At 34.9% G+C, this 15,486-nt stretch overlaps 1 protein-coding gene across 4 annotated transcripts in view; it reads left to right on the plus strand.

The window, feature by feature from the left end:
• The window catches only part of FMN1 (formin 1), a 167,751-nt gene that overhangs the window by 119,828 nt on the left and 32,437 nt on the right, over positions 1 to 15,486 (plus strand). For all 4 annotated transcript variants that reach the window (XM_054275276.1, XM_054275279.1, XM_054275278.1 and 1 more), the window contains 2 exons: positions 858 to 978; positions 12,219 to 12,311. In XM_054275276.1, coding sequence (XP_054131251.1) covers positions 858 to 978; positions 12,219 to 12,311 — 214 coding nt within the window. The remainder of the gene's footprint in view (positions 1 to 857; positions 979 to 12,218; positions 12,312 to 15,486) is intronic.

A 15,486-nucleotide genomic window follows, 5' to 3' on the forward strand; every position in this document is an offset into this window, starting at 1 on the left:
TAATAAAAAATTATTCTTTCCCCATTCACTAAACAATTAGCTCTCCAACCTATGCGTTTTCCTTTATTACAGATTGAAATCCATGCAGGCATATGCATATTTCAAACTTAATACCATTTATACATACTTTACTTCCTAAAATTCCACTGGAGATATTGCTTTGAACCTTGTAAAAGTTTTTTGTTGGTTTGTTGCAGGGTCTTTTTTAATTTTGTTTTATTTTGTATGGGGGGGGGGGGGGTTCTCTTGGCTTTGTTTGTTTATTTGTTTTACTTCTGATTATTTTTTCTTACTGTGCTAAAAATAAGGTATATACTTAGGGGTTCCATGCAGGCTTTAACCCCTGTTATTTATTTACCCACATAAGCATTCAGCTGTGTATTTTTATCAGTGTGAAGTGCTTCAGGAAATATATGAATAGGATTTCCAATTTATGCTTATAAAGTGTGTGTGTTTTTAATGAATTGTGAGAGAGTGAAACCACAAACGTTTGTCATTAGATCCCTTCTTGCATTAAAATGGGCATTCCTGTTATCTTTTTCTAAGAAACTTCTAATCCCTTATCTAAACCTTGATTAACATAAAATTAACTGAAATGTTCTGTGTTTAATGTTGTTTCAAAGTTTAAATTGAGCACAGTTTGCTTTACAACATCTAAAAGGAAGTTTCAATGCTCAGAATGGTCAATATTTAATCTTGAATGAGATGTTGTTTTAGCAAGAATGATTTAAAAGATGTGATTTTTGTAATTTTATAACGCTGTTGCATAGATGAATTTTTTTAAAAAGCTACTTATTTCACTTTAAATGCATTCAGTTTTTATAGTGGCTTGTTTGTTTGTTTGTTTGTTTGTTTAGGAAGCAGGAACAGACAAGAGTATTTTTCCTTTACCAGAACCACAGGATTTTTTCCAGGCCTCCCAAGTTAAATTTGAAGACCTAATAAAAGACTTAAGGAAACTGAGGAGAGATCTAGAAGGTAACTGGGAACTTTCACATTTGTTCTGCTAACAACAAAGTGCCATTTAAAATGTGATCTTTATGGGGTTTTCTTATTGCTAATTAGGTTTATAGTGTTGATTCATTTAGAGTTTTTACACTGTGGCACAAATTACTCACATAAATTAGAAAGAAAAAAAATTTAACTCATGACTTAATAAAAATGAAAGTAGAGATCCTGAAAAGTAATTTTCCCTTTTACAATCGAAAGGCCCCTTAAGAAATCTTTCTGAATATTCCTTCAGTTATATGTGAATTTTTCTCTGGCTTCTCCAGAACTATGTGTTTAACTGAAGATATCTGTTAGCTCCATAACATAAATACTTTCTTCAGTACTTGTATAACAACAATTTAAAAGCTACAAGAAAGAGTTGAATACTATTAATGTAGAAATAAAACACAGCTTGCCAAGGCAGAGCAAAGGGAAATGGAAAGCTCCAGTTCAAAATATTTTCACCCTGGGACATAAAATAAACATTTTAAAATGTTTATTATAAAGAGGGGCTCAGAAACCCAACTCATCTATCAATCAAGGTACTGAGTGGAAATAAAGTAGGAAGGGTTGTGCTCTTAAGTATTTCAAGCAGTTTCTTTTTATTTTGTGCTGCATGTAATTTTCTAAAATAAATTCAACAAATGATGACTGAATATTTTAAGCCTTTTTCTTGTTATAGGAAAGTTTCTACTTTACTAAGGGAGTTCTGTGTAGAAGATGGAGTTTAAGAAGAGAATCTGCCTAAAAACATGTAAAAAGTTTTACATTTAGATTTGCATGTTTGCACCAGTCTAGAAGAGTCCTTTTATAATCAGAATTGAACAAGATAATTGTTTTCAAATTTTTTCAATGAAAGGCGCTGAAAACCGTTTCGAAATAGTTTATCCTTACAGCTAGGAATTGCTGGATTAGGTCACTGCCATCCTTAGGATAATTTCAAAGGTTAATAGTGGTAGGAAAGTATCAGTTGTTGTTTGTTCGACCCAGGCATAAGTGAGTGCTCTATCTCCTCTCATCGCTTGGCCCTGTGAGCCCCTTGGCCTGCCCTCTTTTGGGCTAGTTTTTGCAGAAACATGATCTGTGTTTGATCTTGTACTTTTTCAGCATGTAGTCCTGCTGTCATACATCTTAGTCGAGCAGGAGCTGCATTGAGGCTGGAGCATTCACATCATATTTGTTCTACATTGCAAAGACGCAAACAGCGAGTAGGAAAAGCTAAACTCTTACTCTTAAAGTAAAAACTTCAGCTTTCTTGTAATCACTCATTTCTGTCTTCTAAACCAAATTTTTGTAGGTATTTGTAGCAAATCTAGAAAAATTGTTATCTTGAGGTTGTTTCCATAATTCTTTGTAAAGGTGTGTTTTAAAGCCAGTCACAGCAATTAGCACACAAAGTTAATGACAGCAAAGATGTGAAACAAAAAAGGTTGTGGAAATGTTTTCAGAATGTTGGTATTTTATCACTTAGAATATGCAACAGACTCTAGCAAGCATTCCTTGTGATTGTTTCTCCTACATTTAAACAAACAATCACTTATATAAGAACTTATCTTTTTTCAAAGATTCCCTTTCAAATTTTTTCTTCAGTTAATGCTGTAGTTAATTTTTAAATCAGAATTTTAATTGAAGAGATTATAATTTTAACACGTACAACAAAGATTTGATGAGTCTCTGTAGTTTATTGTAGCCATTAAAAAGTTGTGGCTGCTGGCAGAATACCAGTGAAAGTCTAAAGCTGAAACAGATGTGAGTAGCAGAAAGCAAGTCCAGAGAAGCGTCGGGCCCAGCTATCCAGACAGGCGCGGCCCTTCAGATGTAAATAATTTGAACAATATTAACTGGGGCTGCCTGTGTTATAGGGTGCATTGGATTTGTTTCACAGTTTGTTGGCTAAGGTAGTCTTGAGCAGATTACCTTGCAAGTGGGATGAGACAAAGGCAATAAATGGGAGAGAGGTTTTCATCGTGTCATTAGGTAATGAACTAATGTTCCTGCTTTTGACTTCCCTTTTTTATGAGATTTGTAAGAAATTATTTAAAAAAAGAAGCATATCACTTCTTGCAACTGAAATGGAAATTTTGATAGTTACTTTTCATATTATTTGTCATTTAGTATTTAAAAATATATTTGACTAGTTTATCAAGGCATTCATTTATGTTTCTAACATGGTTATTAACATAGGAAAGATGGAATTATCATGAGTGTCGAGTCTTATAAACCTCGTGGTATAAACCTCTAGTTTGAAATACCTAGACACTGTGGAACCAAAAGTTCAAATCTAGATGGAGTACAAACCCTTTCATCCTTTTCAGATAAACAGATTGAGTTCCATACAATTTGCTATTTTTAAATCTTTTAGATTAGACTTTAAAGGTACAAGCTAACTTTACTCTGAAGGGATTAGACTGGAGTTAGACTCAGGAATTCAAAAAGGTTTTTGGAGAACCTTAATCCAACAGGTTTTTAAAACATATTCCAGAACAATCTTTTTAATCATAGGTGTTTTCGGTTAAAAAGAATGAGAAACGAAAATATGCATTTAATATAGGCTTTAAGGGGAAAGAAGTGAATATTGGATGGTAAGATGAAAATTTTGGAGTTAAATCTGGTTCCACTCTAATACCCAACTAGAAAGAAATTTCTGTAAACTCAGGTTTTCACTCCAGGTCTGTTGGTGTATTTCCAAGGTTTTCAAATATTACATAGTATCATAAGCAGATACATTTATTCATTTAACTCATACTAGCCTTGCTAGCTTTCCAGTTAATGTAGAGTTATGGAAAGAAACGGTTTTACTTTGCTTCAGTTTGTAAGACTTCTTATTTGTTGTCTAGGGCAGTGAATGATTCCCACATTTTTCTTTCCCTGTGTCCAAACATGATTTACCTTCTAATTTGAACAATACCACTTGGTATTCTTGAAATTGGTATTCTTCTGGAATAAACACAAAATGTTTTAAATACATCATCGTAAGAAGATACTCAGAAAGAAAGCCACTTTACCAAAGTTTGATAGACTAGTATAAGTTTTACCATGAATCTTTTTATTAATCTGTGTCTGAAGTTGAACAATTTTAATTAGTTGCCCTGTAGATTGTTTCCATCTGTCATACTCATTCCTCTTCTTTGTAATACAGTACATAAAATTTTAAAATTTTGTGCTGCTCTGTTCCTCAAAGCAATATGAGATGCCTCCTGTAATATTCTGTGATGTTTGTTATAACTTTGTTTCTATTCTTGACAAATAAAACAGCAAAGATATTTATTGAATTGTTAAAAATGGAAACCAAGGTAGGCCCATACTAAGGATTTTGAAGAGTCACTTCTTTTTCTCATAATTAATTAAATTTACTATGAGAGAGATTGTAACATTCTGATTCCCACCAGTAGAAATAGTGGTTGCAATTTTCTTACTCTTATTTTTTCAGTACTGTGTATAAGTTTTAAATTTTATTAACTTCACTGTGTGTGAGTATATATGTAGGTGTTTGTAAACACGTATGTGACAAAAAAAATCTAAAATAAAAAGAAGACTTTAGGGATCTGCTATACAATTGTCAGTTTGAGACAGAAGACATGGTTTCATATTGGGCACCTCTTAACCTAGTTGTTGACAGATCTGTACCTTTCATAAGTATGTAACCTTAATTTTTCCCCATTTAAATGGGAGAGCTTCACCAAAACTTAAGTTTATGACAACTCCATTTTATAAAATTGCATAATCCTTATGAAAAGATTAAAAGGGGAGTAAATCTGTGCAAGAAAAGTTGAGAAATTACAATGTTGTGTTGGCCATTTTCACACTGGTTTTTATGCAGAAGCATTACAGATATCTTAAAATGATAGAGAAGTGCAGTTTGGTAGGTTGGAATGTACATCTGGAGGTCCTGTGGTCCAGAGCCTTTGAGCAAAAGTAACTTTGTATTTAGATCAGGCTGTACAGGGGCAAAGTCATCTCAGTTTTGAATCTAAGGATGGAAATGGCAGCACCTCTCTGGGCACCTGCTCCAGTGCTTTATTGCCATCTTGAGTACTTTTCTTTATCCCATGTGAGGATTTTCTGTGCTGCAACTTGTGACTATTGCTCAGTTTTCTTTAGATGTGCATTCCTGAAAGAGTCTGGCTCTACCTTCTCTCTAGTTTTTCATTAGATAGTTGACATGAAACTCTAGATCTGCAGCCCGTTTCTCTAAAGGGGGCTGAACATACCCGGCTTCTTCTGCCTCTTCTTCAGGTGCTTCATTTAATTTTCATTCCTAAATGTCATGACAATATAAATAGTTTTTTTCAGGTATTAATATATATTTATATAGTATAAAATATATGCTTGTTCATAGAAACATGTCCAGTGGACTGGATGTGACTAACAAACACCACGCCAGTCATGTCACTCTCTTAACACTGTGTCTCAGCATGGCTGATTAGACCAGACTAAACTGCTGCATCTACACTGCTCTCATTCAGTGCTTCTTCAGGTAGCTGTGTATCACATTCTATTGCAAAGCATGGAAGAGAATTTAAAAATAAGAAATGAATGGAAGTTGAAAAGGGTCACTCATTTGCCATGCTTTCAGCAACTGTTACTTTAAATAGAGTCAAGGAGGAAACTCCAAAAAGAAAAATAATCAGTTCATGCAGACTAAAACTCTGATTTTCCAAATTTAAAGTACTGAAAAACATCTAGATTTATCAAGGATTAGAAGGGAATATATTTATCAATAGGAAAACATACAAAGGCAGAAAAGTTTTGTTGGTATTATTCCAAGAAGTTAATTTAAAATTCCTAAATGTCTTTTCCCATGAGAGTCCTCAAACTGAGTGAAAAAGTTTTGCAACAAAATGTCCCCTAATTAACTATAGCCTGGTTTTGTTCTAGATATTAATTGATTTGATGGCTTATCATTTATTTAGGTGGAATTATAGATTTAGTTCATACATAATACAGCCTATGGTAAAGTCTGTTCTGTGGACCAGAGTTTTAGTGAAATTATGATGCAGTAATGATCCACAGTGCAAGGATTACAGTGTTGAGGGGTTTTTTCTATTGTTTGACTTGCTTGATAGACAGTAAGTTTACTGGATCACGTCAAGAAAATTCTAAGCATTATACCAATTTTGAGTATTAATTTTGTAAATAATTTGTAGAATCAAAAGTTATGTGTTGATAAAAGATGATTGCTTATTTATTAGGAGGATAGTATTCCAAAAAGTATCAAACATACTCTTCTAAAATATTTTCAACCAATTGAAGCCTTAGTCTAATTTAAATTAAATGTTTTAAGTCAATTTAAAAGAGGGGCTTTTGTCAGAGAAATGTCTGTCTAACACACATGTCAAAAAGTCTTCGCAGCAGGAGCAGAGTTGTATGATAATTTACAGGACATACATAATTTAATTCTCATTGTTGCTTATATGTTCTTTAAAATTGTGGAAGTGCAAGCAAACACAAATTTGAACTGGGTGGTGGAACATGAGGAGGCAAATAAGTGCATGTGTTGTTTCTCTGGGCAATAGCATAAAAGAAGCATGTTGTTTTGTATGTGGTTTTACTGTTTTTGCACAGTCCAATATTTACGTTATCTGTTTTGAGGCAATGCAAAATTGTGTAAGGAAAAGAGCAAAGCAGATGGCTTTGTACAGGAAAAGGGGTTTGGTTTTTTTGCAAGAGTTGGCACTTCTTCAATCTCAGATTTTTCTGATCACTTTTTGAATAGTCTTTTGCCTCAGCAGCCTGAAATGTATTTCACTGTGTTTTGATTTAGAAAGATCCAACACAGGCATTTAAAATGCATTTTCTCTACCTGCATTGGATTTGATTTTACAATAAAACTAACTTTTTGACAGTGTTCCACTGGTAATGTTCATATGTGAATACATTTAGTATAAATTTTTCTAGGTAGATAATTTCTTAAAATTTCATTAGATTTTTTAGATTTTGATAAAAAGAATAATATGGAATGGTTTAAATGGTTTAAGCATTCAAATATATAATAGAGAAGAAAAGCAATTATGTTTTTGAAGACTTTATTCCCTGAAAGCAGATGTCTGCATGTGTGCTCAAAGGCACAGGGAGAAGGCTTTCAGTTGGTTAAACAATGGCATGCTGTTAATTTTTTTAGTATATTTTTTCCTTTGGCTGAAGAATTCTCAGAAATTTCTTGTTAAAATCATTCTGCAAATGCTTAGATTCCAAAATGAATCTGGGAAATACCACACTTATGATTTTCTGTGCACTTTTTTGTGTGCCCTTTTAAATAAATAAATAAATACATGTGTGTATGTTAAGCATTAGTTACATAACTATGAAGGATGCATCTGGGAGCAGGTAGTGTACATCTGGGAATGGGAGGAATACTGTCCCTATCAATGTGTGTGATGGATAATGAGTTATGTAGTTTGGAGAGTGGTAAATACTGGTGTTGGGAGGAACTGTGACTTCGTGTTTATGGACCTCATCAACTGTTCCTCTTTGTGGAGGTATGCAGTAAGAGACAGGACAGATTTCTGCTAGAATTGAGACAGTCACACATCAAAGATCGAAACTGCATTACTTCAGACTGTGGGGTGCAAATTAGTAGTAGTGGGGCTAATAGGCGCTTTGTGAAATGTTCCTGCTAATACTGCTGATAGTTTATGAATTTACATGATTTTAAATCTAAGCTGAATGCTCAGCTGAACCAAACTTCACCAGCTTGGTGGAAAAATTAATTAGATCCAACTTTTTGATCTGTCTTGCACATAAAATCAGAGATCCAGCAATAGAGTGCAAAACAGATCACTTCTCTGGCTTTTACAGTTTCAGCTCATAAACTGTTTCAGCCATTGCACAATTCTCTTATGTCTGATCCCTAATTCAGTACAATAAGTGATAAAATGTTTGAAAGGTCTTTTTCTTTCTTAGCACAGTAAAAATCTTAGCTCATCTGATGAAAATATTATTCTTGCTTCTTAAAAATATTGTCTCCCTCTCAATTACCCACACAAGACTCTTCAGTTTCAAAATAGTCTCTTTTTTGTACTGTTCAGAGCGAAGGGAAATGTTTCAGTTTCTCAGCAGATTCTGCTAGCGCACAGTTCTACACTCCTGACAGGTCTTAATGATGTGTGGAGTTCTGTATGTTTGGATCTTGACACTTAAAAAGTTTCTACTAATCATGTGTACTGGAATCACTTAAAGGAATCTTTCAAAGGCTTGACTGGAAAATTACGAGGCTTTAGTCATTATAATCATTTATATGTACTGTTCTGTCCCTTGCAGTGTGCTTCTCTGCTGAAGGGTGCCCTGAATGTAAACTACTATTTCAGAAGGAGTACATTAAGCAGAGGCTCAGATATGTTGCTATGGTGTGAAAAATATTTAGTTTTACTAGCAGTCTTTTTCATTTTGCTAAATGTATTCCTGGGAAACAATTTTAACAGAAAGGTTTTTAAATTATTTGTATAATATGTTGGTGCCCTTTCACCAAATAAGGAGCTAAAAAAATTTTAGAATAGCTAAAACTAATATAGGCCTGAAAGTTCCTCTGTATGCCATCACTAACTCTAAACATTCAAAAATGTTGTTGAACTTACAACAAGAAAAGCCCCCTCAAAAGACAAAGGTGGAACATCTGATCAAACTTGTGAGAATTGTCAAGATGTCTGACTCATTCAGAGCAGGTGAACTTTTTAAACTCTTTTGTATGCCACTAATTCAATTATTTCATTTTCCACATCTTAGTATGTGTCACTGAAATGTTTTTTCCGTCCATTTATATGTGACAGCTAGAGCACCTAAACAGATACATGTTTCTGTGTGTCATGAGGAAATGTCTTTCAAAGACTGACTTTTGACTTATTATCTTCTATCCTGTGGATTATTTTTTTAAGAAAAAGGAATTATTAATTTGGGAAGAAAGAAACTTTATATAGAAGCATTTCTTCTTCTTTATATAGAATATTTCTTCTTTTAAATTAGCTGAAAATATCTTCACAGAACAGTAGCTATACAAGCAATTAGTAGGTTGGGATGGTGTATTTAGTTTTACGTGTGCTAACACTTTTTTGCATTAAATTGTTGACTTTCATTTAAGGCAGCAGAGACTGAGCTTGAGAACAGAGTGCTACCACAGTCTGATGCCCATTTATGCTTTTCTCAGGTATTTTTGTCTCAGAGAATTTCCCGCTCCACAGCATTTCCATCTCTGCTTTATTCACAGACGTCCATGTTAGTCAGCCCTGCTCTGGCTTTGGTGGTAGTGCTTGAACATTTGTGTGTGCCTATTATTTGTTTGTACTGATGATCAATATGGGTCCAAAAGTGCAAGTAAAATACTGTCTCTGAAACTTTTCTGAGTCAGTAGCAGCATAGCCTCTTGCAGTTGGAAGTTAAAGTTCTTACCACACTCCCACAGAACCAAGATGAATCTGTTGCCTTTTGTACATTATTTAAAATTCTGTCTGAAAAGAAACTTACATGCAAGTTTGTACAGAAATGCAAAAGCTGTAGATAGTGCAAAAGGCATTCAGTTAATTCCATGTGAACAGCTCCAGTGAGTAGGTATCTAAGTGCATGTAATAACAGGAGACCATAACCAGATCCTGCAGTGGTGTACAATGGGTAAACATGCCTCTGCACCAGTAACTATTTGTTTAGCTTGCAAAGTTGTTTCCAAACAAAAAAGTAATAAAGTAATACCAAAGGAACTAAATCATGAGAAAATGATATAGCACTTGCTGAATAATATTAATTTATTAAATTTGTCAGAGGTTTATTAGGATTTAATTTTGGCGTGTAGATCCCAGTAGCGTAACAGGTTTGTGCTCTGTAAAAGATCATGGATTCTCTTACACAGAAATTTGGGATTATTTAGCGCTACACTGAATTCATTTGCAGTATTATTTCAAATACTCTTGGAAACAGAAAAGGCAAGGGCTCTAAAAAAGAATTGTCAAATAGTAATCCTTCTGTCAAAGATATGCTTGCGTTGTAGCTGAGTGGAAGAGTGAGCCTGGCAATGTAACCTGCCATGCTCTGACCAGACAGGAGCAGGGCAGCTTCAGCAGCTTTCACAGAGGCATAACTCATGGGGGATAGTGTCACTGACAGGTTTATAGGAATTCATGGTGTTGATACTTGGTTTTGCTGTCAGACTGATTCCTGTAAATGCTACTGAGGGGTTCTGGTGAGTAAATAGTTAGTAATTTACTGTTATCAACTTTAAACTATTTCTGGTTTTGCGTTTACTTATAAAATGGTGCTTAAAAAATTCCAAATTGTGTCTGATTGACACAGAAATGCTCTTTACATGAAAGTTTGTTTATGAGCCATGATTCGTTTGACAGATTTACAAGTGTCTGTGGAGTTTTAAGACTATTGCCCAATAGGCATTAAGTGAGAGACATTCTATTTTGTAAATATTTTCACTTATATTGGGGATTTTTAAAGAACTTTTTGAGCCAAGTACTGCATTAAATCTGAAGACAGTGGCAAACTGATAATCAGCAGTTTCCAGCTTCGTTTTAATGTTTTGCTAATGCTTTCCATTTTTGTGGCCAAGATTTGTAGTGGGTGAAGCATGATGTACATCCAACAATTTGTAAGGGCTTTCAAATACTTTTGCACACTTGTATTTTCCTTTTTTTTTTCCTGCAATAGCTCATTTAGAAATAAACAATTTTCAAAATAGCATATTACATTCAATTCCACTAACATACAGCTCATACCCAGGAAAAGAACCAAAAGTTTATTACATTAGTGGAGAATTTGCATCTGTTTGAACTCAGTAATGCTGAAACAGGTTTTTCATTTTCTCAAATGATTATTTTGGAATGGTAAGAGGAGAATTGTATGTATGGTGTGATAGCTGTCAGCTTCCTCAGAATTCCTTCAGATTCCTCAGAATTTCAGAAAGACATTTTTTCAGAAAGAAGCTTTTCATTGTGTATTTAAAAGATGGAATATGATGTGTTTAAATCACCACTCCATTCTGCCTACTTTCTGGCATACAAACAAATATCCATTAACTCTGCTCTGAATCATTTGAAAGGTTTGTCATGTGCTACCGGATAAAAGACCACAGATTAAAGATAAACTTAGACTGTAGCCCAGGCCATTTTACACAACCTGCAGTTTGAGTTGTGGAGGGTTGCTAAATTAAAATATAGTCTTGGGTGGGAATCGGTATTTTGCTATAAGAATTGACCAAATGTATTTCTGCTCTCAATTAATTGAAAATCTGTGATGGTTTTCAGTATGTCCTGGTGGTCCAAGGGTTTATAAGCACAATACTACTTGCACAGTAAAATGCATCTATTTTCAACCTTCCCTTGACTTTTTACACTACATTGCAAATTTAAATAATGGGACATTGTAATCACACAGGCTCAACTTCCATTCCGACAGTTTTACATTAAATTTTGTTTAATGGTGGTAGCAATATGGTGTGAATACAGTTCATGCAGTCAAACTGTAAGTCTTTGGTTTAACTTCAAAATAAGTTTCCTTCTAAGTATTGCTTCTTGGAAATGAAAAATTGTAGAAGAAAAATCTTGTAGCGGTTTATAAATTCAGTTGCTAAATGGAAAGTAATTTCATTTTGATTTCTGCCTCCTGTCATCTTTAATGTGGAACACTGCAATGCACTAAGTTTATTAGAAATTCTAGGCCTGTTAAAATTCATTGGCAAATGAAATTAAGTTTTTCAGAAATTGGCATGGCATTGGTTCTTAAAATAGCAGATAGATTAAATAGTAAACAAATGGCACTTATATTTGAGTTCACTTTCTTACATACTTCAACTAATTGGTATCATGGTCTGGGGATGGAATACTCAAGTAATGCTGAATTTCTGCATCTGTTTCATGAAAAATGGTTGAGTATGGGATGCCTGACATTGATTGATTAAAATCAATTCAGATACAAAGGATCCTCCACTCACCACAGAAACAGACTTTAAAGCTTTAAATATACCATCTAGAATTAGTGTGTGAGGCAAGCTGTGTTATTAGCAAGCCCTAGCACACTGCAGGAGTTTTAGAACAAATTCCTTACTAAAGACAAATTCTACTCTTTAAACATATGTAAAATTTTTTATTTAGCATGCTTGACTAGTATTTGTATTTCTTAGCGCTTATTTATAACCTCTAAAGTAAATTCAGGTGAGTATTTAGAGGTAGGCTCCTATGGTGCTGAAATTTACTTTTGGTACATTTCTTCTGTCATAAATATGTCTCATCTTTTTGTAGCCTCTGAAAAGCAGATGAAGTTAGTTTGCAGAGAGTCTTCTGAAGAACATCTCCAGCCCTTCAAGGAGAAATTAGAGGAATTCTTTCAGAAAGGTAACCACATCTGAAAAAAAATCTTACTGCCGAATAGTGTAGTGGTTTATAAAGTTATGTGTAATGTAAGCTGCATTAAATATCTGTTTCCTCTGAAAATTCCTGTGGATTATGTTCCTAATGGGCCTGATATATGTTCATATATGTTGATATATGTTATACAGATCTTGGACATCACTTGTCAAAGCTAATCACTCCCTTGATCTCACCCATTTCCCACTGGTTATTTTGTGCTTTGTTCTTTATTATTATTTGTAGGCAAAATGAAAAATATATTAATCACAGACGAAATTTATCAGAGGGAATATAAAGCTTCAAAGACTTAAAAAAGACAAGAGTGAAAGACACTCTTTTAGAGAAAGTCCACATATATACATGTCATCTTTTCTCCCTAGTGTGGGCTTATGAACTGACTTATTCATATTTAAAGATTTTTGTCTTGCGTGAGACAGAAATAAATATTAAAAAAGTGATTTACCAGGTTAGAGTCTGGAGGCAGTGGGTGAAAACCAAGGTGCAATTTGGTGCTCAACTGAAGACAATGTAAATGCAGGTTGCTGTTGAAAACAACAGTCCTGCTCCTTCCTGTTTCTCATACTGTGTTCCCTATCACCTGCTTCTGCCAGCACCATTGCTTCTGCAGTTGTGGAAAAAATATGCAGGAAGAGATTTTCCCCCCTCTCCTCGTAGGAGTACAATCTTCTTGGGTAAACAAAAAAAACTTGTATTTTTGACAGAGATATTAGAATTGTTGAGAAATTAATTGTATTTCTCATAGAAATGGTGCACAATTTAACAATTTTCTATCTGAGAAGTCAGTTAAACTACCTGAATCTGCTCATCCAGACAGAATATTGGTGATCATTCAGATTATTGTAGTAATTTATTAATTTGCTTAATCGTTTTTACGTAGGTTGTTCTAAAGTCTTTTTAATAACTTTGTTTCATTAGGCTGTCTTGTGTAAATACTTTGACAATTGAAAACAGGCTGTTTCAAAAGTAGCAGTTAAATTGTACTGGTAAATAAGCTGATATTCTCCTTTGCCATTCTCCCAGGCCATGGTGCAAGTGTATTTGGACAGTATTTAAGCAGCAAATTCCTCGCCACAGAATTTTTAAAACAAAAAATGTAATGGAAATCTTGATGTCACTGCAGGACAGTTTCATCGTCTTTCTAATGCATTTAATTGGAAGTTTTCGCTTACAGTTTAACAATGATATCAAGATTGAATTAGTACTAAATATATGTGTATATATATATTTTATATATATATATGTGTGTGTGTGTGTGCGTGTGTGTTTGTATTTCTACAAACCATTATGATCTCCAGCGTGCTTCTTGATCTAGCTTGCCAAAATACTGTAATAATCAATTTTGCCCAGTCTTGCCAGGACCCTGACCAAATGGTGTCTTCCACAATGGTATCACAGATTCTGTAATTCTTGCTGCACCCTGGATCTCACAAGGACTCTGATGGTCTGTGCAGTTGGCAGCTTAGCACCACTCAGCTGTTTGCTTGCTGCCCCTCCATGGGGCGACAAGGAGAGGGTGAAAGGTTGAATGAAAGAAAACTGGTGAATTGAAATACAGACAATTTAATAGGGAAAGCAAAAGCTGTGTGAACAAGCAATGCAAAATATGGAATTCAATCAACTCCTTTCCATCAGTGAACAAGTGTTCAGCCATTTCTTAGGATCATTAAGGCTGGAAAAGACTTCTTAAAAATTATCAAGTCCAGCCATTAACCTACCATTGCCAGTTCTGCCAGTAAACCATGTCCCTATGCACAACATCTACACTCTTTTTGAACTCTTCCAGGGATGGTTATTCCACTACTCTCCTGGGTAGCCTGGATCAGTACTTGATAACCCTTTCAGTGAAGAAATTTTTCCCAACATCCAGTGTGAACCTCCCCTGATACATCTGTCCTGTCACTTGTTACGCTAGAGAAGAGACTGACCCCCTGTGCTCTCTGGGAGTTGCCGAGGGTGATAAGCTTCCCTTTCCCCAGGCTAAACACCCCCAGCTCCCTCAGCTGCTGTTTGTTGGAGTTGTGCTCCAGACCTTTCCCCAGCTCCGCTGCCCTTCTCTGGACACTCTATCACCTCAAGATCTCTCCTATGTGAGGGGCCTAAAGCTGAACATGGATTTCAAGGTGTGGCCTCACCAGTGCCAGGTACAGTGTGTTTTATCACTTCCCTAATCCTGTTGGCCACAGTATTTCTAAGTTCCATTTAGAACACAAATTTCTAAATTTCACATTACCAGGAAGGCAGTGTTTCATCACACATAACCTCTACTTAGGAAGACAAGCATCAAAACTCTGAATTTCTCCCTTGCTTCCTCCTTCTTTTCCCAAATTTATTTCTGAGCATGATGTTCTGTGCTATGAGTTATCCCTTTGATTGATTTGGCTTGGCCCCTCCCAACTTCTTGTTCATCCCCAGCCTACTTTCTGTATATCAGCATTAGAAATAGAGAAGGCCTGAAAGCTGTGCAGGACTGTACGGCAACAGCTAAAACATGGATGTGTTATCAACACTCTTTTGGTCACAAACCCAATTTACAGCACCATAGGAGTTCCTGTGAAGTTAGCTCCACACCAGCCAAAGCCAGCAGAAGGAATAGCAAATCATATCAACACAGTCTTAAAAAATGAAGACAACCCAGTACCTGGTTTCTCCTGCAATACTGAGCTACCCTTTCTATCATACTCCACTTTCTTATGCGTGGAATATTATAAAAGTACCCAGTTGATATTGGAAGAAGACTAGTTCTGCTTTAGATAAATTTGCAGTTGAATTGTGCATTATCATTTCAAATAGAAAAACATACTCTTCTAAATATTTTCCCTGTTTATGCCTATTGATGTGAAAAGTGAGGTATATTTATCTTTGTCAGTGTGACAGAAATTTTTATCCTTATGTGTGTGAATAATGTATATTTTTTTAAAAAGAGAGAGAGAGAGAATACATTCCTGCAGCTGTCCTAGGACAGTAAGTTCTATATGTTACGTTTATTGGGACACTTTTTTAGTGAGCTCTTTTGTATACTAGAAGGAGAAAAACCACCTGGATTACTCACTTGTCCACTTTTTCTCATTTTCTCTTGTTCTTCTTTTGCTTTATGTTAGGCTTTATGGTATCTAATCAGACACACCTAATTTTATATCAT

The sequence above is a fragment of the Melozone crissalis genome, unplaced genomic scaffold (assembly GCF_028551555.1).
Source record: "Melozone crissalis strain CALT ecotype California unplaced genomic scaffold, PUWL_Pcris_2 ptg000018l_1, whole genome shotgun sequence".
In the NCBI taxonomy this organism is placed as follows: Eukaryota; Metazoa; Chordata; class Aves; order Passeriformes; family Passerellidae; genus Melozone; species Melozone crissalis.